This window comes from Pleurodeles waltl, chromosome 8 (assembly GCF_031143425.1).
Source record: "Pleurodeles waltl isolate 20211129_DDA chromosome 8, aPleWal1.hap1.20221129, whole genome shotgun sequence".
Classification (NCBI taxonomy): Eukaryota; Metazoa; Chordata; class Amphibia; order Caudata; family Salamandridae; genus Pleurodeles; species Pleurodeles waltl.
The window spans coordinates 1,187,342,433-1,187,368,737 of record NC_090447.1 but is presented as its reverse complement, the minus strand read 5'-3'; the positions used below and the strand labels follow the sequence as shown (position 1 = coordinate 1,187,368,737).

General features: G+C 44.1%; 1 protein-coding gene across 1 annotated transcript in view; it reads right to left on the bottom strand.

The window, feature by feature from the left end:
- The window catches only part of VWA8 (von Willebrand factor A domain containing 8), a 1,423,713-nt gene that overhangs the window by 34,763 nt on the left and 1,362,645 nt on the right, over positions 1-26,305 (bottom strand). Inside the window, exons 43-44 of the mRNA XM_069205432.1 lie at positions 15,852-15,950; positions 13,158-13,396 (exon numbers count right to left, since the gene is read on the bottom strand). Of these exons, the coding sequence (XP_069061533.1) occupies positions 13,158-13,396; positions 15,852-15,950 (338 nt within the window). The remainder of the gene's footprint in view (positions 1-13,157; positions 13,397-15,851; positions 15,951-26,305) is intronic.

The following is a 26,305-nucleotide window of genomic DNA, read 5'->3' as shown; positions in this document are numbered from 1 at the left end:
AGGAAAAGGTATCAGTCAGACCGTCACTACCTGTTACACTCATGGCCCACCATAGCCCTCATATCCCCTTAAGCACAGACATTGCCCACCATACATGCAGCACACTGCCCAGGGCCCTTCCACCAAACCCCCCCACACGAGGCCCTCACACACAGAACTCCATGCATTCATGTCCCATGCATCGTGCTCACAGTGTACTCACCTGTTGGTCTGGAGGCCCATACAGCATTCGGTACTGGGGTAGGACCCCATCCACCAGTCTCTCCAACTCCGCAGCAGTGAAGGCAGGGGCCCTTTCCCCAGTTACACGAGCCATGGTTGGTTCCAGACACAGGTCACAGCAGCACATGCAGTGTAGGTCCTCTCCTGTTGAAGGTCAGGTAGCAAGTGAGTGAACAGATAGAAAATGGCGGTCACGTCCGCGGCGGTGCGTACCGTCACCGCCAGCGTACATTACCATTGGTCACTGTAACCCATAAGCCCAATGCTATCCAATGAGGAGTTGCACAGCGGTTCTCGACCGCCTCCCGCAACAGCGCACAAGGTCAGCGGAATTACCTCCTTTCCACATGTCCCTCCATACAGGACAGGCAGACGCCATTTCAGGGGGGGGCAGGCCATGGCACCTACCTGCGTCACAGTACACATAGGCACCATTTGGGCCTATCCAACAATATACTGTTACAGTCACAATATGTAATGCAGTGTAGTGTTTGGAAATATGGAATACTGACCAGCTGCTCACCGTTTGTCCCCTAGATTGCAACCGCTGCGGATGAATAGGAGATGATGACATCCCCCGTGTACAGGCCCTGGTGGACTTGGCAACAATGGAGGACAGACACATTATCCTCACCTATAGACTGGACAGGGACACAATCACAGAGCTGTGTGCCCAATTGGAACCTGACCTGATATCTGCTAACAATCAGCCCAAAGGGATCCCTCCTCTTGTGCAAGTCCTATCTGTGCTCCATTTCCTGGCAACTGGCTCCTTCCAAGTGACAGTGGGCTTGGCAGCAGCGATATCCCAGCCAATGTTCTCAATAGTGCTGACCAGAGTGTTGTCTGCCCTGATTAAACACATGCGTAGCTACATCGTTTTCCCCCAGGTGGAGGATTTGGCCACAGTGAAAGCTGATTTCTATGCAATGGGACATATTCCCAACATTAATGGGGCTATTGATGGTACATATATTGCATCTGTCCCCCCACCCCCAGCCAGAGAAATAAACAGGTGTTCAGAAATCGAAAGAGCTTTGACTCCATGAATGTGCAGATAGTGTGCCCGGCGGACCTGTACATCTCTCATGTCAATGCAAAGTATCCTGGGTCTGTTCATGATGCATTTTTCTTGATGAACAGCAGCATCCCATATGTGATGGCTCAACTCCAGAAGCACCGTGTGTGGCTAATTAGTGAGCCCTGGTTCCTACCCAGTTGGTGTTGGTGTATGGGTATGGTGTGGGCCCTTATGGTTAGTGTGTGGCTAACAGTTGTCCCTCGATATTTGCAGGGGACTCTGGTTACCGCAACCTCTCATGGCTATTTACCCCGTGAGGAATCCCAGGCAAGGGCAGAGGAATGTTACAATGAGGCACATGGGCGAACAAAGAGAATCAGAGAAAGGACATTCGGCCTCCTGAAGGCCAGGTTTCGTTGCCTTCATCTAACAGGTGGATCCCTGTACTACTCACCCAAAAAGGTGTGCCAGATCATCGTGGCATGCTGTATGGTGCACAACCTTGCCTTACGTTGCCAGGTGCCTTTTCTGCAGGAAGATGTGACTGGAGATGGGTGTGTGGCAGCAGTGGACCCTATGGACATTGAAGATGAGGAGGAAGAGGATGAGGATCAGGGCAACAGAAGTGCAATACTACGGCAATACTTCCAATGACACACAGGTAAGACACTGTAAATTCACTTTACATTGACAGTTTTGTGTTTGACACTGTCACTGGCAAGCTGATTTTCCCACATCTATGACCACTTACTGTACCCTTTGGCATCTCTATTTTCAGATATTTATGCCTCACTATCACTCCTGGTGTGTTGACTGCAGCCAACTACAGGTCATTCCTATGTAAACATTACTGTACAGTTGTATTGCAGTGTTTAAAGCTTGTTAAACTAATACACAGTCAATCATTTGACAGACTCAATACTTGTATTTATTCACGTGGTGTTTATTTAAGTGTTAATAAGTAGAGGGGGTTGTGCAATGGGCTGGGGTGATGGTGGAGGAATGTCCAGGATAGAGTCCAGTCTATGTATATCACAGGTGCATTGTCCAAGGGGGCATAGGAAGTGGAGCAATGACAGTTCAAGGTGGACAGGGTGACAGAGTGGGACACAAGGGTGACAATCAGGAGAGTCTTATTTCCTGGTGGGGGGTCTTGGCAATAGTCTCTGGCTTCTGTCTGGATCACAGGGACCGTTTGGGGGGTGGTTCTTTTCTGCAGGGGCTGGTGGCCTGTCGATCCTGTGGCGGGGCCTCCTGTCCACTAGCGGCAGAAGAGGTGGAAGGCTGTTCATCGGTTTGGCTAGTGTCAGTGGCCTGCTGGTGTGCCACTGCCTCCCTCATGTCTGCCACCACCCCTGCAATGGTGACCAGGGTGGTGTTGATGTCCTTCAAGTCCTCCCTGATCCCAGGTACTGTCACTCCTGCAGCCGCAGGGTCTCCTGCAACTTGTCCAGTATCTGGCCCATCATCTCCTGGGAATGTTGGCATGCTCCCAGGATGTTGGTGAGTGCCTCCTGGAGAGTTGGTTCCCTGGGCCTGTTCTCCCCCTGTCGCACAGCAGTCCTCCCAGCTTCCCTGTTGTCCTGTGCCGCTGTCCTCTGAACCGTGTGCCCACTGCCAATGAACCCAGGTCCCTGATCGTCCTGTGTTTGTGGTGTACCCTAGGGTCCCTGTAGTGGTGGACACACTGCTGAATGATGTGTCCTGGGGATAGAGGTATGTGCCCGCTGGGTGGGTACTGTGCTGGTGTTTCCTGAGGGGGGAGGTTCTGTGGTATGGGACTGTGCCTGGGTAACCGACTGTCCGGAGGTCCCTGATGGGCCAGGTTGGTCATCCAGGTCCAGGCGTCCAGAGCTGCTGTCATCACTGTGGGCCTCTTCTGCGGGTGGACTGGATGTTGCTGGCACCTCCTTTCCGGTATCATTGGGTGGGGGACCTGTGGGGATGTAAATGCAGTGTTTTTGTTTCTGTGTGTTGCCCTCTATGGTTGTTATTGCCCTGGCAGCTTTGCCTTGTTGAGTAGTTATTTGGTGGACTAGGTGATTCTCTCTAGTGTGCATGCTTTAGTGATGGGTGTCCATGCAGGTCTGTGATGGGGGTCCGTGTATTGGTGTTACATGCTGGGCTTGGTTTTGGGAGGGGTGTGTTGGGATGGTGGGGTGTGTGTGAGGTAGTGGAGTGATGGGAGTGAGGGTAAGGGTGTGGGTTTGTGATGGCATGCAGGTAGGTGGGGTGTTAGTAATAGAGATTTGACCTACCAGAGTCCAGTCCTCCTCCTTCTCCTGCCAGGCCCTCAGGATGCATGATTGCCAAGACTTGCTCCTCCCATGTTGTTTGTTGTGGGGAGGAGATGGGGGTCCACTGCCAGTCCCCTGTACAGCAATTTAGTTCCTCCTGCTGTGGAATGCAACTTCCCCCGTAGGTCGTTCCACCTCTTCCCGATGTCATCCCTTGTTCTGGGGTGCTGTCCCACGGTGTTAACCCTGCCCACGATTTTACGCCATAGCTCCATCTTCCTAGCAAAGGATGTCTGTTGCACCTGTAATCCAAATAGCTGTGGCTCTACCCAGATGATTTCCTCCACCCTTAGCTCCTCCTCTGAAAACCTTGGGTGGTGTTGTGGTGCCATGGGTGTAGTGTGAGTGGTGTGGGGTGATGTGTTGGGGAGTGTGATGTAAGGTGCATGGATGGTGTATAGGTGATGGAGGTGTGTGTCTGTGGTCTTGTCTGTGGTTTTGCTATCTCTCTGGTGGCACTTGTTTGAAGTCGTAAAGGGTTGTGGGTAATGTGGGTGGGTGTTTTATAGTGCTGTGGGTGTGAGGGTGTGGTGTGTGTATGGGTGTCGTGTGTGTTATTCAAATTGTCCAATGTGGTGTTGTTTTGTATGTGTTTGTATATTTTGAGCGTGGCGGTATGTACCGCCAATGGTTTAGCACCACTGAATGTCCGCCGCGGTAATTCGTGGGTCATAATGCTGTGGGCATAGTTCTGTTGGCATAACGGTGTGGGTTTTGCTACCGCCAGTTTATCACTGACCTTTGGGCTGGCGGACTTGTGTGTGTGGCTGTATAGTGACGTATTGCTATGTGTGTGTCATAATATGGGTAGCAGTAATCCGCTGCGGCTGTGCTATGTTGGCGGCAGTCAGCATGGCGGTAAGCGGTACTGACCGCCAATGTCATAATGAGGGCCTATGTATTTTTATGATGTAATTCAGAAGCTAAAGTATCCAGAAGCACCATTTTGGCTTCTTATGTTATGTTATATGGAATTCCTTGTTTGAATTTTCATATGTTGCTGTTATGTTGTATATTGTTGGATTTCTTTCATTGTTAATACTGTAAAAAAGGGATGTGTTGTATCGAGGCAAATTGATGCTGACTCTATTGGAATCTAGATTGTGGATTCCAGGAGCAGTGAGCAGCAGTTGCTGATAAGGGTGGATGCGGTGAGGATGTGTCAGAGGTTGTTGTATTGGACTCATTAAACTTGATTTCAATATTAATTGGAGTGTCCTGATGTCTCAAATGCTATAATGTGCCCTTTTAATGTCAAAGATTCTATATTTAAAAGAAATAAACATTTTTGTATTTTGAAGAGACTTTATAATATTTTATGTGATATTTGTCGTATGATTATGTAAGAAATATTTTCAGGGCTTGGCTGGAGCACGGGCTCTAAGATCAAAGCCAGACATGTGGCTCGGCTCAACTCTCCTTGTTAATTTGTTGGCTCGCCTACCTCTAAGTGCCAGTGCTCAAAGCTCTGCTCAGAAGACTGCTATAAAATCTGGTGCGCAAAATGCATAGTCTTGCCTCTTTAATACACTACCAGGGACAACCTGCCCCTTTATCTCACTCTTGCAGGTTCCTGCGTTCTCCCTTTGTGACAATTTTTCCATCTCTGACTTCCTCTTTCCCATTTGTGATTTTTGTTTCTCTCTCTTGCTCTCAGTCAATGTCTGATAAAGGAAAATAAGTGCTGGTCCTTAAAAATGAGTGCTGTGGGCCCCACTGACACAAATTAAGTACTGCTAAGCTGCATCTATTCAAGTACTTCAAGTAAGTAATCCAGTGTGTGAAGAAGTACCTTCTGGAGAGTAAAACCAATTTCAAGGCTTCTTAGTACTGACAGGACCTTTGCTTCTCCCTCCTAGAAGCCTTAAGCGACCCAAAAGCTCCAAACTAAATGAAAGAAATCCCTGTGTTGAATCTTGCATCTTTAACATGTGGGAGGAGTCTCTTCCCATGTGCCAGAGCCTTGTTTCGGATGAATGAGAAATCTCTCTTGCAGCTATCAGGGCTAATTTCCATTCTTCATCCTCCACAGCACCAGAACAGCCTTCCTAAGTATGGGGCAAATGTTGGTGTGTGTGCATAACTAGCTTTATAAATCAGTGAGATCTTTATGTCTGCTATTTCAGACATGGTAAGCTTTGCCCATACCATGTGAAATTCAGGGAGTTTCTCAAGAATGACCAGATAAGGTGATAACGTATAACTGAGCTCTAAGCAGCCAAAAACATGGGAGTGGAGGAGCCCAAATTCTTTGTACAGGGTCGCAAATTACCATAAGTAATTGAATGTGGCTACATCCCACAGTGTAGACATGCCACAACCTGAGGCAAGAATGTCCTGTTCAAAGTGGAGCTTCCCTTGTTAGTTTCCTTGTCCATCACACCATGGATAGCAAGTCCCCTTGATATCCCGAGAAATACTTTAGTGACGGGTGGTGTATCTAAAGGTAGTTGTCCCCATCTAATAAATACAGAGGTGTCTGTCCACCCATCACCCATTTTTACTTTTGTATACTGGGTCTGCACGTCCACTGAAGGTCTAGCCATTAATGACTGCTAGTTGGAATTCACAATAGCATGCCAAAAATCCAACGTGGCCAGACCCCCCCCATCAAAGGTAGAATTATATAATTTGGCCATAGCCACTCTGGCACCTCTGTTGTTCCAGTGGAAAGCCCTGACCATCGGAGATAGGCACATGAAAAATGCAGGTGGATTTTAGTAAAGGATTTTCTCCATGATGCACGGCACCCTTCAAACTGCCGCCCTTTACATTTGTGCAACTTTCCACATCAGGAATAGCAGCAGCAGTGCCCAATGCAAGAGGTCTCTCTTCAGTGTGTTGAGTGATTGAGTCACATTGCTTGCTCACACTCACAGATCACTATTTGTTATACCAACCCTATGTATTGTAGTGAAATATATGTTTTTGACCACTGACTTTGTGTTGCACCACTTTGCATCTGGATTAGTTGTTCAATGTTCACCAATTGCAGACTACATTTTGTATTCAGTGTAGCTGCCTACTGACTTTACCGTGGCGTTAGACATTGCAGTTGAAACCTTGTTAAATGCATCTGTGTTTTTCCACATTGTAAACTGTGCTTGTTTTTCATATTTTTTCTCACCAAAGAGCTAGGACATATTATCACCGAACAGTTGGTCAGTCAGCATGATAAGAATGTACCAGACTTATGTTTTTTCAGTGAAGGAACGGATTGGCCTTGGGAGAAATGCCTTGAGATGTTGGCCAATTCTCAACGCGTTCCTTTCAACTCTGACCTACATTAGCCAGCATGTTTGAATATTTCTTTTTTATGGGAGTTTTTTTTTCCAGAAAGCCCTTTCGGTTCTTTAAGATATAAAAAAGGTGGCCCTGCTCAGTAGCAGTGGAATTTCCAAGACCTCTGTCAGGATTAGACATCAAATGCCTGACACATTTGTGCCATGAGGGTGGATATCTCTTTCTCGCAGTTGAACAGGGTCATCTTCTTGCTGGCATGAGAAAGATGATGGTGATGAATGTTTACTTGATTCATTGCTTTGCAATTATGATAAAATATAACTACATATATTTGCTGTGTACATTGCAGTTGAGAATCACTTTGGGTATATTTTCCTTTCATTGCTGTGACTATTTTTAAACGTGTGCTTTCAACCTACTAATCTCCTTTTTAGGAACCTCGTGGTGAAATAATAATAAATGTCTTCTTTGAACTGAGAAGTGCATTCTAGAGATTTTGTCAGCTCGCTCATTAGTGAAAGCAAAAGTCTTCCAATGGAACACTGAAGTGCATTTGGAAGGCCCATTTCCTGGCCTCTGCCACCTTTTACATGATTTATAGTGGATTTGGCTCAGTGGACTAACAACTCCGGATGAGCCCTAACGTAATTTAGAATTTGTTCTATTTGTGCGACAGGCTGTCTTGGTTAGCTAAGGTATGTCAGCAGGCAGTTCGCATACAGTGAGGTCTACTCCTTCAAACCGGGCGTCTAGCAGAATATCCTCATCCTTTTGGATCTTTACTATCTGGGGCTATATACCTCTTTCTCACCCTCGGTTCCTAGTACAACAGCCGAGTGTATACCAGAAAGGCAGGATTCACATTCAACCATGTGAAAGTACAAATAGGTAGCCCAAATCTGGACTGTTGAACATTTTGTTGAAATCTATTAATAGGATTACTAGCGATTTATTAAGTCCTCATGTTAATGCCAATGCATTACTCAGGCACTGTATGTTATGTTGTGTCGAATGTTGCAGCATAAAGGCACTCTCATCGCAATGCACAGGAAATCAGGTTACTGTCATCAGTTGATTCACCAGGATCTTAGAGAGAATTTTCTTCTTTACATTAATAAGGGACAGTAGTTTGTAGGAATTATTACCCGCTGTAAAGAGCTTCAAAGCCTCGTCAGGAGTAGTAAGTGCTGTATAAATACAATTACAATACAATATAATACATCTATATTCTGGATATCTGGGCTTCTTTCAGTGGTTATAACTGCTTGCCCTAAAACTCACAAAAGAATCTCTGTTTCTTTGTTACAGCATAAATTGCAAGCAGATGTGTGGCCTGAAGGCAGGAGGATAACTTAAATAGTTTCCCCAGGAATCCTTTTGTTTCCTGGTGACTTCGACAACTACATTTGCTCAATCACCTCTGATGCCTCTGCAAACATTGTGGTTCTTCTCCGAGTATACTGCACCTTATCCTTGGAGATCTGCAACAAAGGCCACCATGTACATGCTCACCTTTGGGCAGTAGTATTCTGGATAGAGCCCAAACATTTTAGTGATTGCCACAGGTTCTGTAACAGCTTGCCTTTTCAAAATTTTGTATGCCAGCAACGTGACTGGTTTTATCCTCTTTTTTTAATCCATTAAAGTAGTTTCCCCACTTTAATACCTTGGTCATGAAGCCAGCTTTGAAAGGTAATTAAGATATTAGTACTGCAGTTCAGCAGTCTCAATCTCAAGCAGAAGCACTTCTACAGCACTACTTTGATTTTGCTCCAACCAGATATAGAATCTCAGACTCTGCTCTTTCTATCCCCTTCTACTTATCATGTTTACTTTTTTAGATATGGCCAAATCTCTGCCTCTAACTACAGCTTTGAAGGCCTCCCACATCATTAATGGATATTCAACTGAAACTCATTCAACCAAAAATATTGTTTAGTACCTCCACACAGGACCTCTGAGATCTGTGTCCTTCAACCCCCCCAGGACTTCTCTGAGATCTGTGTTCCTCAACTCCCAGGTGTTATGTCGCCACATGCCTTGCTGTTAAGTCTTGCTTTCCTCATCCATCATGCTTACCCAGGCATGGTCTGAGAGCCTTCAGGCAAATATATGCATTTCAGTTACTTTGTTCAGGTTGTTTGGTGGAATGAAGAAAGAGCCGATCAAGGAAAAGGATCTATGTGTTCAGGAAAAATGATTTGTTCCGACCTAAGTGGCATTAACATAATTTGCTCAGCAGGCCATACACTGCTGCAAAAGCCCTTACAGGAAACAGGCCCTCTGAAACTTAATTCACTGGGTTCTGATTATCTATACCCCTGGGAAAGAAACTTGACGTTTTAACTAAGATGCGCTTAGTTTTAGTCTTATAATCAGAAGTCTGCAAATATAATACAGCAATTTGTTTTTACACATGTAGAAAGAGTCAAGAAGTATTATCTAGGATGCATCCAGCTTTTTAAATTGAATTGCGATTTTGCATTGATAATATGGAATTATGAATTCATATATGAGTGGAGAAGGGCTGCACTCCCTCTGCTGTTTTTAACTTTGTTTTGGTTAGTTTTATCGTGTGTTGGTACTCTCATTATTTAGTAAAGGATAATTTTGTATTAGCACTATATGTTTATAGCAATACTAGAAATTAATTATACTAAGTCTGTCTAGCGTCACTACAAGTGTAAGCCATGGGGTGGGCCAACAATCATACATAAACTTGATTTTTACAGTCTATGTATTAAATCTACGTCATTGTATGGCTTACGCAGGTTAGGCTGAAACAATAAAGTTTATTTTTAATCAATTCACTGAGTTAGGTCCGTCTGACACTTTGTTCATCAATTCATTGAAATAGCACTGATAACTGTAAGCCCTAGAGGGGACTACAAGAGAAGAGAGTCTGCAAAAAGACACTGAATTACGGTGGGGTTATATACATTCAAAATATTATCATAATGCCTCCACCAGATCCGGAAACCATTGAATAGCTGCCCTTTGGGAATGCCAGACTTTGGTTCTTTGAAATGGGAACTGTTGTTACAAGAGGATATCTATGCCTCATAAGCCCCTGGGAAATCCTCCTTGAATAACAGACCTAAACTCATACCTGCCCAGAAACAGTTATTGCCCATACAGTGTAGTTTTTAGAGCAAGAGAATATCTGGGCCATATTGCTTAGCCCCCAACAATGCCACTCCTATTTTCATTTTGTGCTGGAGACCATTACCATTCTAGGTGAGAAGCTTGATCCCCCATTCTCTCCTATCAAGATGTGCTTTAACCATATTCCCACCGTTGCTGCAGTGTGCATCTATCACTGGGAGGTGTCTGCCACTGTGTTTAAGGAACCTGTAACCAACTGATTGCAAACCCCTACTGTCTAACAAACCCCTTGCTCCTCTCCACACTTCTGAACTTGAAGTATCTGTTGAAAAACTATGGCTGGTGAAGAGAGATGCTGACAGCCATCTCTCTTTAGGCTTCCAAAAAATCTAATTTTATGCCCTCCTTCCCCTGCAAGCACTATCATCATTTGTCCCACACCCAATGTGTGCCTTTCCCAGGAAAGATTCTGCAAAAACAACTTCTTGACCATTTTCCCTTTGGCCCTTGGAGTAAGTATTATACGCATCTTTTAAGCTTCAGTCTGGCAGCTATTGCAGCCAAAAATCCCATGCCTCGTCTGGTTGACAATGCCCGGGTGACATGACACTTGCTGCATGTGTCATGCCCCCAAAGCACTACTGACCAGGTTCTGGAAGCCCCTGCTCCTGCCTGATGATCTGGAGACATGTCCCTATGAAACAGTGATGATCTAGAGTCTGTTGAGCCAGCTAGTTACTTTCTACGAGCCTGCTGCTGTGTCTCGCAATGTCTGGTCTCCTACTCCATGGAGCAGCTCCTTGTCCATTGATATGTTCCTGGCTGTCCCGTTCTTCCCCTGGTTGTTTGCTCAGATCTTTACTTTCTTCTACTGAGTCCCATGCCTATTTTATTTAAAGGATTCTGCCTGGAAGATTATGTTGAGCTTCGCTGGTTATAAGAGAATTTAACTGAGGTCCACTACACAGATTTTTTGTTCAACATGTCCAAAGGACTTTCATTGTTGCGGTACCTAATTAGTATAATCTTGGAAAACCATAACAGATTTGAGTGAAATAGAACTGATTTCTTCTTACTTGCTGCCTTCAAAATTTCATCTCACTCCTTGTACTTAAGTATTTATGCAATAAGTGGGTAGCCGGGGCGTGTGGAGGCAGGGAGGGTTTGGGGAAGCACCTGATTAGCCCATTCAACCACATATCAAGAAAAGACTATTTCGGCCAGAATAGTGTAATGGAGCTGATGTTCAAAGACTGCTTCAGGACAACTACCCTTGGCCGTCTTTGGGAAGTCCACAAAACTTCAGTTGTTGAATCAGGCCCTCCCTTCTGCATTTTCCACATGGTCACTGATAGACGGTTACTGTTGATTTCAGTTCTCAACCACATACTCAAATTCAGACATGCTTCCCTCTGCCTCCAAATTTGTCTATCTTATCCTTGTTTGGGATGAGACCAGGATTATCTTTGGCCAAGATTCCAATTTGATCTGTAGTCTCACCACTCTCTTTAAATAAGAGTCAGTCTTTTGTGTCACTAGAGAAAAACACATGCAATATGGACCTGCCTTATGATCAACTGGGCTTAACTGTTTGAATAGTGCATTTACACCTTAAATTGTCTTGACAGGCAAACGCTGGTTGAAGGAGTACTGGTGTGCCAGAGTCAGCACCCCATCCGAGAGCCTCTGTTCAGCCTACGGACAGAGTTTGGTGTGATCTAAGTCAGCTAGCTGCAGAGGCCTAACTGCGCACGTTAGTGTGACCTGGTGTCTACTGTCATGCTGTTGTAATTACCAATAATATCTGCACTTTGCTACTCAAAGTCAACTAATCACCCGCTTTCAGACTGACTTTACATCTCCTACATTTAATATAAGGTGGTTTCTAACATGGGCTCTCCACAGGGCATTCTCTAATTTCTTTGTAAGGAGCAAGTACTTCAATGGGCCTTAAGGGTTTTCCCCCCTTCTCCTTTTTGTCTATGTATTTTTTTTCCACACCAATATATGGTATGGTTCCTGGGAACTGCACTATGGACTCGCCCTCTGAAAGTTTTTTGCCGGATCTAATGTTGTAGTTTTCTGCCTGTAACTCCCGCTTGCTTCTTTATCATTGTTTCCTGAGGCCTCTCTCACTTTCCTCCTCATGGGCTATGTGTGTGACCATGAGGAGGCACTGGTTTAGGCTTTTAGCTACCTCAAACTGTCAGTGGGGTACACCAACAGGCTGACATAGCACTACAGCCACAGCCCTCCTACAGCCAGGTCTGCTCTGCATTCCCTGCTGATCACCTGTCTGGAGTCCTCCTGATAGCATGGTTTGCACCTCACCCGCTATTGTCTGCCATGTTTAAAAACTGGAGGGGAGAATGAAAAGGCACCACCGCCCGGAGTCCACCAGTACTGACAACCATATCTGTGGGCACCTCTGCAGCTCTTAGAATGCTGCAGGGTGTGTTTAATTGAATGAAACAGGATTTATAGGCACTAGGCCTCCCCATGACCTGCCTATCATGATGACTGTCCAAGTCACCACCCTTCTTCTCTTGATATGCCTTCTCCAGCAATCCCCGGTCACAACTTTATACCCACCTGAACTGCCTGAGGTGAATCTCAATCATCTTACCCAGATTAGCACATGGAAACAGGCTTTGAGATTAAGCCACTTCACCACTTCTTGTGTCTAGGCCTGCAATACTACTTGTAACCTTCACCCAGAATAGTGTTGTCTTCTCTCCTATTGGCTCTGTCCCATAAGGAAGTGAGGGAAGAGAAAAGAAGCACCTACTGACAGCCAGGTCCAAAGAGAACTTTCCTGCGGAGTTCAAAAGGTAACAACTCCAACCTTGTGTAGACCCCAAAAGAAAAAGCCTCTCTAAATAATGTCTCTAGTGGCATTTGCACCACCCAATTGCTGGACAAAAAATTTCCATAAATGTCTCATCCCATTCCACCCTTGGGCACAGGTTGTACAAAGCCCCCTTTGCAGGAAAGCATTGTAAAACAAAAGTGGGCAACAGTAAGTACAGGTGGCTGTTGCTTATACACAAACATGGAGACCTGTGTGATGAGGCCCTCCAAGAGACATTTCACACTAAATTATCGATTTCCTTGAGGCGTGAGAAACTCTGAATACAAAATACTAGCTATAATGCCACAAGGTCTGAACACTTGCATTAATGGTGCCTAAAATCAAATACCTTAAAGAATGCATTTGATTTTAATTTAGTGAGTACACTAACACTATCACCTTGTCATATAGTCCTTACCTTTCAGCTTGGTCCCCAAGAGATCCGATAAATATGGCAAAGGCGTTAACTTGAGGGTTGGTGGTCAAGCTCTGGGCAAATTTAGAGGGTGGAATGCCGTATCGCTCTAGGTTGGCATCACTCATAACTATAACAAAGTACTCATCGGCCTCTTCTTTGGCAGTTTCACGGATGGCGTGCTCTGTTGCTTCCAGGGTATAGTCCCCACTCATGCAGAATTGAGAATGGGCATGCATTGTCTGCAGACAATGTAACATAAGTTATTAGCAATCACAAAGGAACACCTTATACATTCATATATAGAGGTAAAAAGAAATATCAGAGTGTTAAAGTAATCCTAGAACACTGATAGAATAGTAATTCTAATCTATCATTAAGTGTGATAGTGCTACAATACAATGTAGATGAGGTTTGAGTAGCTGGTTTGTTTGAAACTGCCTATTGGCAAATAATAATTTAAACAGTTTAACCAATTTTGTGCTACCGGTATACAACTGTACGAAAACTGCAGTGTTCATATAGATATCTTCTTTATTACATACATTGGTGTTGCATGATGACCTACTAGCCTCATCCTGCAACTGGAGCAATTGACTCAGAAACCCTGTGTAACACAAGTACAACATTAAATATAGAACCACCTCCTAGGCTGACCAGTAGCACACACAGGACACATGAAGGAACAAGACCCAACACGACACGTGATGGTGCAAAAAGAGAGCAAAGGCCCTGCATGAGGGGAAAAAAGACTCAGCAATCTGAGTGCAAACAAGACTGCTGAGAAAAATACTGGTGAGAGCTCAGATTCCGCCCGCAAAAACAATACATATAGTCCAATGAGAAGAGGTTCTATTGTAAAGGTGAATACAACTGGAGAATGGGAGAGGGTGGATCTGATACTAATACGCAGAAAGTCAAAAGCTTTTGTCGTTTGGTTTTTATAGGAAACTTGGCGCCTGGGCATTAGAGCGCTTTATAACAGAATCAGACTATGTTACATGTTTTATTTTAAGGACAGTGAGATTAAGAGATTTGCCCAGAATCACAGAATGGTGAGCTGAAGCCAGGATTCAACCTTTGTCTCCATGTTCCAAAGTCGGCAGCTCCAGCCATTTGGACACACAATGCAATACGATATGACATGAGGCAAGAGTGTTTTAAAAGCACAGTCCTCTGGGAACTAAAAGTAGCAATATGAGACCGGAGGTGCAGAGAACAAGTAAAATAATTTAAGAAGGACAGGAACAACATCGGGAAACGGTAACACAGCGAAATGAGGAGTAAAGCTGCACACCATGTTGTCTGCGTGTTAAACTCGGGCAGTGGCATAATATAGTTAAAATAATGTAGGTAACGAATGAAATGAAAATAGCATTTTTTTAAACAAAAAAGCACATATTTTCAACAGAGTGAGAAATTATGTTTTTGAAATGATAAAATAGTCCTTCAAGAAGAAAATCTGAGCGAAGTGTACAACAGCTCATTTCAATAGGTGTAATAAATAGACTGTGGCAGTTGCTCAGCACCATCTCAGAATAGTGGACGTATTACCTTTTTAGGGTCGAGCCTGCGTCGCATGCGCTTGCGCATGCGTTTCGCTAAGCGAGACGCTTTAGGTATTGAAAAAGGGCTCGGAGCCCCGTCGACTTAATGTCAGTGTCTTTCATTGGCAAGTTGGCTTGCGTGTTAGAATCCGCTTCCTTTGATTAGTGGAAGGCACGCCTACGTCATGCCTTTTCCTGTGGTTAGCCCTCCTCGAGCGCAGTGACCAAGTACAGACAACATGCGAGGCTCGCTGTTTCCTTCAGGTATGTGCACTACTTTTTCTCTATTTTCACAGCGCGATCTTGCTGAGCTAAAGTCGAGCGCTTCACATACTATCGATCTTGTAACACAGTTAGTTGCACTTTTGCCGGTTACGTTTATAATTGCACTTTTGCCGATAGGTATTATTACGTGTGAACTGTAGCAGCGTGATCGCGCTGTTTTTTTCTTTTAATGCAAGAAAAATCCGGTTGGGAGTTTACAACTGTGAATAGCTGTAACTCTGACAAATGCGAGACCCTAGTGCAAATGCTTGTTTTGCTTCCAATCGCTGGCCTTTCCACTACCCACCCTATAGCCAACAAAACCACTGCAAATACTTTTGACAAAAACATATTTGTGACTAGCAGGAAACAAGTACTGGCAAAGCCAATAGGTTTTGGTTATACAATATCTATTGACTTTCTCAATGTTTTTTTAGCTGCTGTGCAACATGAGTTAAAGTCACGAAAAAAAGCACTATGACGCAATTAGCTCTGAAAGTGTCTTAGTGCTTTTTTCCTTACTTTGAGCAATGGTGCAAGCAGCGCAGGTGGCCAGTGGTTTACTGTTGTACTTAAATGTATTTTAAAAAATCCTACTGCAAAGATCATGTATACCCTACATTGTTCGTGCAGGAGTGAACACTAATAAAAACAATGGTAAAACAGTGAAAATAAATATTTGTGGTGATTGCGCATCTGACACCTGAAGTGTAATCAATAAAATACATGTATTTTTGTGACATGCAATCATAAATACTGTCATTTATTTTCCACTCGTACTTTTACTTAGTCACCAAATTTTCACCTGCCTCTGAAGCTTTTTGACTGAGAAGATTCCTTTAACAAAGACTTTTTAGTTTCAGACACATGTACTAATAGTATGTACCTTCATAATCGCTAATCTTTCTTTGTTGTTCTTCGGGACTTTGTCACTTCTCACCAGTTCAATGTTGAACCCATCTCCAGAGTGACCAAAGATATCGTACTGAAACGAAAAATACAGAAATCCTTGCGAATCACATTGCTGCCACCACTGTTAATCCAAAGAAGGTCAAGATACAATTATACAAAATTACAAAAAAATTATGAAACATTATATGCAACTTTTTAAACACATTTTCAAAGAAAATACGGAGTACAAGGTCAAGTATAAGTTTGAGCTTGAAATTTAGATCACAATTTTTTACTGTTGGAGATTTTGAGTGTTTTAGAAGTTACAGAATTTAGCATAGAACAAATATTTTGGTCAAAGGTTCGACTTGGTCGCTCACGCTTATGTATGTATGACAAAAGCATGATCTTGTTTAGGATTGCCTCAGCTATCTCCATTTTGATTAAAATGTAGAAAGGGTAAACACAAGAAAAGGGTCCTGTGAGATGCTAGCATTCCTATCGTCCAATTTAGAATAAAAATCAGACTTTCGATCCCTGTGCACATTTCTTTTTGTGCAAGGCTCAGAAGGCCGAGTCGTGGGGTAATCATCAGGTGTGATAAATATTGCTCCCTACAATTTTACCAGGTCAGTTTCAGAGGAGCCAACCAGTTCAATTTTGGAGGAGAAAAATGCCTGGTAATTAATGAGACATGCAGCATTCAGCGGGGCACCAAACTCATCATGTTATTCTCCCATTTAAAGCTGACATAAAATATAAAAAATTTAACAGATGTAGTTTGGATAATAGCTAGGCCCGATCAAGGGCACTCATAACCAGAGATTTCTTCAGCATCACTCTTTTATCAACAGCAGCGCAATGTGTTGACCGATACGATCATGAATGTGGTAATGAGCCACCACCTGCCCATTGTAGGAACAAGCATATATGGTTTAACTTGTAAGAAAAGCCTTTAAGCAAGTAATTGAAATGGATTACCTGACCTGACTTCGTATCTGACAATAAATGCATTGTATATGGTAATGAAATATAGTTTGATTATCTGAGGTTTCTTAACTGCAGTCACATCTCGTTTTATTTTTTATTTTCTTACCTGAAACCGGGGCCTTGCAATATGCACCTGCACCACCACGTATATGATGGCTGTAGGCCTTAGGTGAGTGAAGGGCCTTGGCAAATGTCATTTAATAGATTTGTTTCCCAAACCGTTTTTCATTCTTTTTGGCAAGTTTTGACTTGTGAACAGGAATTTTACTCACAGAGTGCTCAGAGCCATCAGAGACTCGGGGTGCTATTCCCCAGACCCCCCAGCTTTTTTAGGGCACAACGCTTGTGATCTACTTACTCATGGCACCTGACGGTTTAAACCACCAGATGATCCCAGATACTGACATGTGTCAGGAATTAACTTTTTTCCGGGGCTCTGTAAAAACTGAGATGCATGGAGATGCTTTGCAGTCTGGGCCGTCCTGAGGGAAGGAGAAGGGCTACTTGAGCGTAAGCATTCGTGGTTTAGGGTGTAACTTGATTGCGTCTGCACTGCCACCAGACCACAATCGGCACTAAAGTAGTAAAATTTGTCTTTAATAAACCAAGATAAACTTCTTCGAAGTGCTTGGCTCTGTAAAATGCCACATCCAGTCCTGCCAACCTCAGCAGATCAATAATTTGACGTGCAAAATTTGAAAATGTAGCGAAGGTCCACTCCCTTACTCAAAGAGGTAGGTTTATTAAAAAAGAAGTACAAATTTGTCAGTGTAAGTAAAAGCCTATTGAGTTCCACAACTGTCAGACTGCTTGTGACCATCAGATTCGTAATCTACATTGCAGGCTGTTATTCCACGCACTGCCAGAGATTGTTTAATATACTCTGTGTCGGTATTAGTTTTGCAGAAATCGGTTATATTTACTTGGAAACCCACAAGGAAAAAAATGCATTAAAAAGAAACCTAGACTATGCCCTTGGATGTGTTGCTAAATTTGGCAGAAAACATGTGTGCACTAGGAAGTCAAAATTGCTCACCCATAAAGATTTGGGTGTTCTATATGTTATGGCTGTGCGGCCTTATCATGCAGTAAACTCTCAAACACCATTTTGTGTCCAGTCAGGCTCGTTTACTTAACCTTAAGCTCAACCCTGGGTGCGTGTGCAGTAAGGCCTGGCAAGGGAACTTAGTGGAAAGCATTTAACAGCACTCCAGAACGAAATAGGAAAGTTACACATACAAAAGAAATTGGACACCAATTTATAAAAATAGATCACATGTTTTAATGAATTTTAGAGACCTTAATGAACAAAAAGTGAGTAAACTTTTGAATAGTTTGGCAAAGTTTTTTTGACTATTCAGGCCCGGACTGGGCAATCAATTCATACTGGAGAAATGTCTGGAGGTCCAGAGTGGACACTTTGGACAGTTACCTGGCCACCACAGTGTTTTTAAGGCGAGTTCCAAACTTTACTACTAACTGCCATAGACATCAATTGAGTGGTCCTGATGCTGACGAGACAGGCAAAAGATCCACAAAGAATGCTCCAGTTGTGGTGCGTTCAACAGGGGTGTCTTAGTGGTTGCTACTAGGTCCATGGGTGAAGTGGGGCAAACTTGGCCACAGATATTGGGGTCCCTCAAAGTCCTCTGCGTTGCTGTAGCAGGCCAGCTAATGCTGGGCTACTGGTCTCTTGGCACAGCAGCTAGGGCAAAATCCTTAGGTGGGGGCTAGTGTCCCTTGGGTGTGACTAATCCAGACTTAGATAGTACTACTGGGTCAGGCAACCTTGGGTGCAACTTTTGGCTACCTCGGATTTGTCCTTTTGTGGGCCCGGCAACTAATAGCAGCAAAATGTCTGCATTGGCTACTAACGTATCGGTTTGGGCTTCTTCACCTCTTGTGTCCCTGGAGCTGGTTCCAGCAGATCAGCTGACTGAACCTTGGAGTCAATGCTTTGATCTGGGACTAGGAATCAACTTTTCTCCAAGTCAGTACCTGCAGGCACAGTCCAGTCTTCACTAGCCCAAAGTGCAGCAGGTGCAGTCCTTTCAATGGTGCAGCCTGTCTGTGCGATTCCAAGGGCATTGTGGCAGTCATTTTTCTGTCCTCTCACCAAGGGTGCCCTCCTAACTAGTGATGTGTGGCACCTGACTCTCCCAGAGTGCAACATTTGTGCCCCTTTCAAGATGGCACGACCGACTTTGGTCGTCTGGAGCTTAGCAGCCCACCCTAGAGGCTACCAGAGGGCTACACACCCATGGAAAAAAATGGTTTGCAGGTATGTTTTTCCTCTTTGGCCCTGTCTCCACTTTGTCTGCAGGAACAAAAGGAATCCTGCTCAGGGGTGTTATTGCTACTTCCATCATAAAGGCAGGTTCCCCTGTGAAGCTAGCTTTTTGAGCTAACATACTGAGTGGCCATCCTGGGAGAGGAGGTAACACTTCACTCTGCGGCCAGTGTCTTTGTTCCTGAGCCTGTGAATCATTCACACGTCTCCCTAGGCTGGCAGAACGCTGTGTGTGTGCCAGGGCCTTTGTGAGGCCACTGGGCTAGCTAGAGTACAGACTGGCAACTTTCTAAAAGTTGCTAAACTTTAATTGTGTTATTGAATTCGACCTGGGCATCAGGTGGGGTTTAATGCTGCGATTAATTTGATATCTTACATCACCCAGTTAGGTAGTCCCATTCAAAAGTTAGCCAGGCTGAGGTGCCAACCGGTAATCCTGTTAGCCAATGGGGCTACACATCTATCCACAAAAAAATGACAAGAAGTGTTGCTGTTGAGACATATGAAAGTTATATGTTCTACTTAACAATACACAGCTCCCTGCCATAGGACTCTAAAGGCCTTCCTTAGGGGAGATTTACATATATTGTTAAAAGAAAGGGTGGCTTTACCATTGGTCTGAATAGGAAAGTGGAGCTGGCAGTGTAAACACTGTCCTTCCAGTATGCAATAGTAGGCTGGGCACCATTTTGTACTTTGTCAAACACAGTGTGGCACAAACAGTGCTGCAGCCATGAGTGGACACTGTGCCTCACATGTCCTGGGTACCATAAAGTAGGGACTTATAAGTAAGCCACTCCTTGCCAATTGTGTGTAGCCAATTCGACATGCAATTTGTATAGGGTCAAAACACTGGCACTGGCAGGCCTCATTGCGCTCTCATAGTAAAAAAAACAGCAGGATCAGTCCAAAACTGTGGGGCTGAACATGCAAAAATAAGTATTTCCTTACATCTCCCAATCTTGTTTCATTAAATTAGCAGCCTTACAATCAAACTATACAAAATGGTTAAAGAATGAACTGACAACAAAGGTTATATTTAGTAGATAGACATGCAGATAGATAGATACAGATGTATACAAATATATAGATATATTACCTACTAGCGGTTGCCAGTAGGTAGTTATGGTTAAGTCCTAGTTTCCATGTTTTGCTAATAACTCTGACACTATTTGACAAATCTTCCCAAATTTTTTAAAACTAGTGTGCCAGTCATGTCAGGAGCTGTTTGGAAAGTTTCAGGTGATTCATCAAGCGGGGACAAAGAAAATGGGAGGTCCCAAAACGCATTTTACTAATGCAATTTCCCACAGATCCACATGCCTTCAGCAATGCCGTGATTAGCTACCAAAACTTCAACTAAGAAGTGGTGGTAGCCATCTTGGTACTCGGGACTCAGCCTGACTCTCAAGAAAAATGCAAAAAACACAAGGGGGCAGGGTAGGAATACCTTGAACCCCAAGTCCTGGTTTTGGTATAGGGGGCCAGCGCAGCCCTCATCCTCAGGCCGGTTTCAACCCGAGGACCTCATCCCCGGGCCTGGTCGACCGTGAAAAGGGGGAGGGAGAATACGCGACCCTCCTCCCCAGGCAGACTTAATCTCAGGGACCCAATCTCCAGGGCCTAGCATTTAAAAAAAAAAAAAAGTAGGTGGGGGCTCAGAGCCCACTTCCCAGGCCAATTTTGGCCCCGGAGACCACATCCCTCCCTAAGCCATTAATGGCCCTAGGGATCCCATCCTCCAGGGCCAGCTCATGCTATATCCCGGGGTGCCCACCCCAGCGACATAACAGTTTCCTGAAACTTGTGTGTGCTCTTGCTTGGCAGGCGCAATTTCAAAACTCCCGCCAAGCGGGAGCAAATACTAAGGCCCTCATTATGATCATGGCGGTTTGGCCCGCCATGCCAGCAGTGGCGGCTGAAGCTGCCAGCCGGCATGGCGGACCGAACCGCCATATAATGAACAGGGTGACGGCCGCCAGCGGCAGCCGTCAACCAACCTCCAGGCTCCCGCCGTCCTCCCGCTGTCAGGCAGCCTGGCGGCGGGATGAAACACCATCCGCCAGGGTAGTGGCGCTACCCTGCGGATAATGTTTCATGAGCCGCCAGCCTTTTCCAGGCGGGATATCCCGTCAAGAAAAGGCTGGCGGAGGGGGTTCCCTGGGGCACCGCTGGGGGCCCCTGCACTGCCCATGCACTCTGCATGGGCAGTGCAGGGCCCCGGTGCAGAGCCCCGTCGCGCAGGTCACTAGCCGATTTTCAGGCAGTGATCTGCGCGACAGGTGCAACTGCACCTGCCGCACAGAGGCATTGACGGCAATGTCCCGGCCGAGCCTTTCTGAGAGCTGGCGAGTGGAAACAATGGCTCTCAGAAAGGTTCATAATGTGGCCGGCGGGGATGCGGGGACGCTGGCGGTCAGTGTTTTGACCGCCAGCATGAACACGGCGGTTGTTTCCACCGTGTTCATAATGACCCCCTTAGTCTGCTCCCAGTGGGCAGGAGCATGAAAACTGTTGTCTCCTGCTGGGAGTGGACATTTCATCTTCTTCCCTGCCCGAGCCCGCATGGCACAGCATTTTTAGCTGCTCCCTGCCGGAAGGGAGCAATGCCGGCTCTCGCCTCGCTACAGGAAGGGAGCCTTCTTAGGCTGCGGGGCTCCCCCGGTGGTCACCAACCTTAGTGTGATGGGTGCCCTCGGTGGGCACGAGGGCACACACCCTTTGTTGGCAGGTCCCAGGGGATGGGATCCCCAGAGCTGAAATTGTCCTGTGGAGGGAGGCCCCATGGGCCCGTCCCCTATTGAACAATGGCCATGCCCCGGGGGTGGGGTCCCTGGGGCCAATATCAGCCTGGGGAGGGGGGCTGCATGCCCCTCCCCCTTTTTGCAGCATGCAGGGCCCCAGGGATAGGGTCCCCCTTCCTACGGAAATGTGCCGAGTACTAGGGCACAGGGTCCTCAGTGCCAAAATCTATCCAGGAGGCCACATGCTCCCTCTCCCCTGCAAAAAGTGCCAGTCCCCAGGAGATGGGGTCCCCGTGGCTGAAATCGGCCTGGGGATGAGGGACGTGAGGCCCCCTCCCCTTTAAATATGGTGCTGGGCCCCGGGATCCCTGGGTCCAAAATTGGCCTGGGGAAGAGTGCCACATGCCCCCTTCCTTCTAAAATATGTTGCTGGGCCCTGAGGGATGAGGCCCCCGGGGCCAAAAGTGGCCCGGGGAGGGGGGGGGCCTGCGCCCACTCCCCCTAAAAAATTGCCAAAGGTGGTACACAGCGGCGGGTAGATTGACATATGGTAATTAAATATTATTTTATGTAAAAAAAAAAACTCGAAATTCACTGAAAAAACCAAATGTTAAAGGGGCGTTAAAGTTAGGAATAGCATGAGAAAAAGTAGAAAGTCACTGAAGAAAAACAAGGAAAACAAAGGTTGCAGAGACGCTAGTTAGGAAAAAGAATTAAAAAAAACCTTAGAAGTCCACCAAAAAAAACAAAGGTTACAGGGACTTTATAGTTAGCTTCAGATTTTACGGACATAAAATCACAGAAATTCAGTAATTTTAGTTATCTCAAAATACTATAGCTCATTCACGGTAATAATAACCCGCGCCCTCGCCATGCACTGCTAGTTACCCCACATATTACGTCTGTCATGGCATTTTCTATGTTTGAAACAGAGGAGGGGTTGATGTCCCAGGGGTCGCCATTCCTCTATTAATTGGTCAATTCAAGTTCTCAATTATCCTAAAAAATGGAAACCCCTTACCTATTACGCATAAATCATATGCAAATTAGAGGATACATCAAGTTAATATATATTCTATAGTCCAAAAACTCGCAAATCCATTTATTTGACTTGAGTATAGCTATTTTATTAATTGTTGAGAAATATTGGTTCCAAGCGTTGAACCAAATTATATGGCGAGTTGACCGCCAACACGTGTTTCGCCCTTTCCCAGTGCACAAGACTGGGGCTTTCTCAAAGCTTGTGAAGTTTTTCAAAATTCTGAACGGTAACAGATTTAAAATAACCAATAGGAAAATAAGCACCGAGCATGTGTACTGAATTAACCTACCAATAGTAGATTAAGTTAAGGAAAAATAAGTCAGTTAAGATACATCAGCATATTCAAGAACAAATCATCCATAGTTATGGATTTGGTATGCACATAGCACAATACAAAAATGATTGTATAAATATTGATGTTCAGTCTCCACAATCACATTCCATTTCAATAAGAAAAAAATCACACACATTATTGTTTTCCACACACAATAAACATTTGTAAATACAGATTTGTGGCAAACACTGATATTATCAATCATGTAATAAAAGATGTCATGAGTGATTTATTATATGGTGTAATTAGCAGTGCATGGTGAGGGTGCGAGTTACAGTTACCTTAGGGCACAAGCCTAACTATAACACGGTTGATTGTAAAGGAGGTAACCAAAAGGAGAGGATTTATTTGGAAATCATGTTCAGAGTAAGGGAACACATAATTATGTATGTAGTCCGTAAGCTGTCGGGACAACAACAAAATTTAAATGTGGTCGACCTCTGGTGGAAGTCAGGTGACTTGACAAGTGGAGTGTGATAGGAAATAAAGGTACTGGAACAGAGTGAAAAGGTTGCCATATTAGGGGTTGCATATATCGTGAATGCATGTTGAATGGTGAAACATACATAAGTTGGTACTCAACATGAATGTGGGAAACAACTTAAAAAATTCTTACTAATGAAAAACCTTACTAAAGATAACATTATAAAACAATAAGGTTAGGACTCAGAGGTGAACAGAGAGTGAAAATATCGTAAATATACAGAATAAGATTATCATGAAATATGAAAATCATCTCTCTTTGATCATATGGCAGACCAATATTAACAGGGTTTAGACATGGTTGGTTTCCAATGGAGCAATTGGATTGTAGGAGTGAAGCGAAACTTGAAACTCACCTATCAGCACTTGTTAAAAATGCTGCCATATTATAAGTTAAAAAGATGATAAACACATGTCTAAGCTACAAGGAATGGAAGAGAGAAGAAACTTAATCATGGATCGTCTATCTGTCAGACCTGGAATACAAGTAGCAACCAAAGCAGGGTAGCAAGGAAAGGCAATATATTGAGTGGACCCACAATCAAATTAAACCCCTCTAGGAGGTGGACTGTGATGTCAAGTACCCTGCCGGACAGAAATATGACTTTGATATTAAGATTACAGGAGAAAGAAAGAGGATGGATGCAAAAGAGTAATGAAGAAATCTGTATAGTATCAATAGAAAGGTAGTGATAGTAAATGAAGCAGGGTACAGCACAGCCAGATATGGCCATCCCGAATGACCAGTTTGTATTAAATAAGTCATCAACCCCCTTTGTGTCATTGGCTAGTATTTTCCAGAAAACAATGAACTAGTAGTAGGAACTCAACTTGAAGTGATCTTGTGTGTCATGAGATGCTTGAGACTTAAGGCCTGATTGCAATCTTGGTGGATGGGATACTCCGTCATAAACGTGACAGATACCCCGCCCACCATTTTACAAGTTCCATAGGATATAATGGAACCTGTAATACGGCGGATGGGCTATCTGTCATGTATGTGACGGAGCATCACATCCGCCAAAGTCATAATTAGGCCCTTAGTTCTCATATAACCAGTAGTGCATCTCTGGATCTTTGTTGAGACTGTTTTTTACTGTATGGTATTTGCTGATTAATTCACTTTCCCTTTGACGTAGTCTCAATTTGTGATTTCCTCTGTATGTAGATTTGAGTGCAGTTTCTATTCCTACGAAAGTGAACATTTTATTGTGGGGATGAAAATCATGAAAGTGTTGCATCACAGGGTACCCTGTGATGAACTTAATGTTTTGATAATGCTCTTGAATTCACATTCGTAATGGATGAATGGTACTGCCAATGTACGGTTTACTGCATGGGCAGAAAATTATGTAGATTACACTTCAAAAATTTGCTATTACACTTCATCCAATTATGTATCTTTATTGGTGGACCTGTGTTCAGTGTGAGTTCTTGTTTCTTATAGAGTCCGTATTTGAAGATATTGCAATTATGGCAGATTTGAAATCCTGCTGGTGTATCCAGAAAGGTAGCTCTGGTAATTCTCTGATCAATAAATTCTGATTTGCACAACATTTATATAAGATTGCGTGCTCTGCGGAATCACATTTCAGGGAAATCCATAATAGAGTTCCAAGAGGCAGGGATTATTTGATGGCAAATGTCAATGTCGTTTGAGGACTGGATGCCTAATCCTATGATGGCCATAGTGGGTGTTTGTTATGAAATGTATGGATTATGCATCTTTGTTGGGTTTGTTTGTTTTTGTTTGTAGGGTGTCCAAATGTTTGACTCCTGTAATATTTTTCCTGGTCTCCTTGCGGTCTGTTGGATTATATCCCCTGTGTTCAAGTTGATTTATAAATTTAGACCCCTTTTGGAGATATATGTCATCTTCACTGCAGTTGCTCTTAATGTGTAGAAGTTTACCCTTGGGGATATTAAGCATGTTGCTTTTGGGGTGGAAAATGTCTGCGCGCAAGATTGCATTAACTGAAGTTTTATTTTCAGAATAGTTTGGTTTGTAGTTGATTGTTGTGAATGTAGATAGTAAGATCCAGAAAGTCAATTTCAGTTTTTGAGAATTTAGAAGTTTTTTTTTTATGTATTATGAAGTGTCATCCAATTTTCTAAGAAATATATTCAATAAATCAGCATCTCCTTGCCAGATACACAGAATGTAATCAATGTATCATCTCCTGAAAATTATATGAAAATTATATGAGGTGTATTTAGAGAGTTTGTCATCCCAGAGCCAGTAGTGTTCAACATTACTATCAAAATGCAGGCATACAGCAGTACGTATTTTGCACCCATCACGGTCACACGTAGTTGTCTATAATATCACTTATTGAAACTGAATATATTGTGTGTTAGACAAAAAGATAGCCTACCAAGCAACATTTGGTTAAACTCTAAGTAGTTTGCTGGTCTGGTCCATAGTACTCGCCGAACTGCTGCAATGCCATTCATGGGTTCAATAGGTGTGTAAAGACTGACTACGTAAAAAGTTGCCAAAATATAGTCCTGTTCCCATCTGATATTCTGGAGTTTAGCGTCCCGAACATAAGAAGGAAGGTCTTTC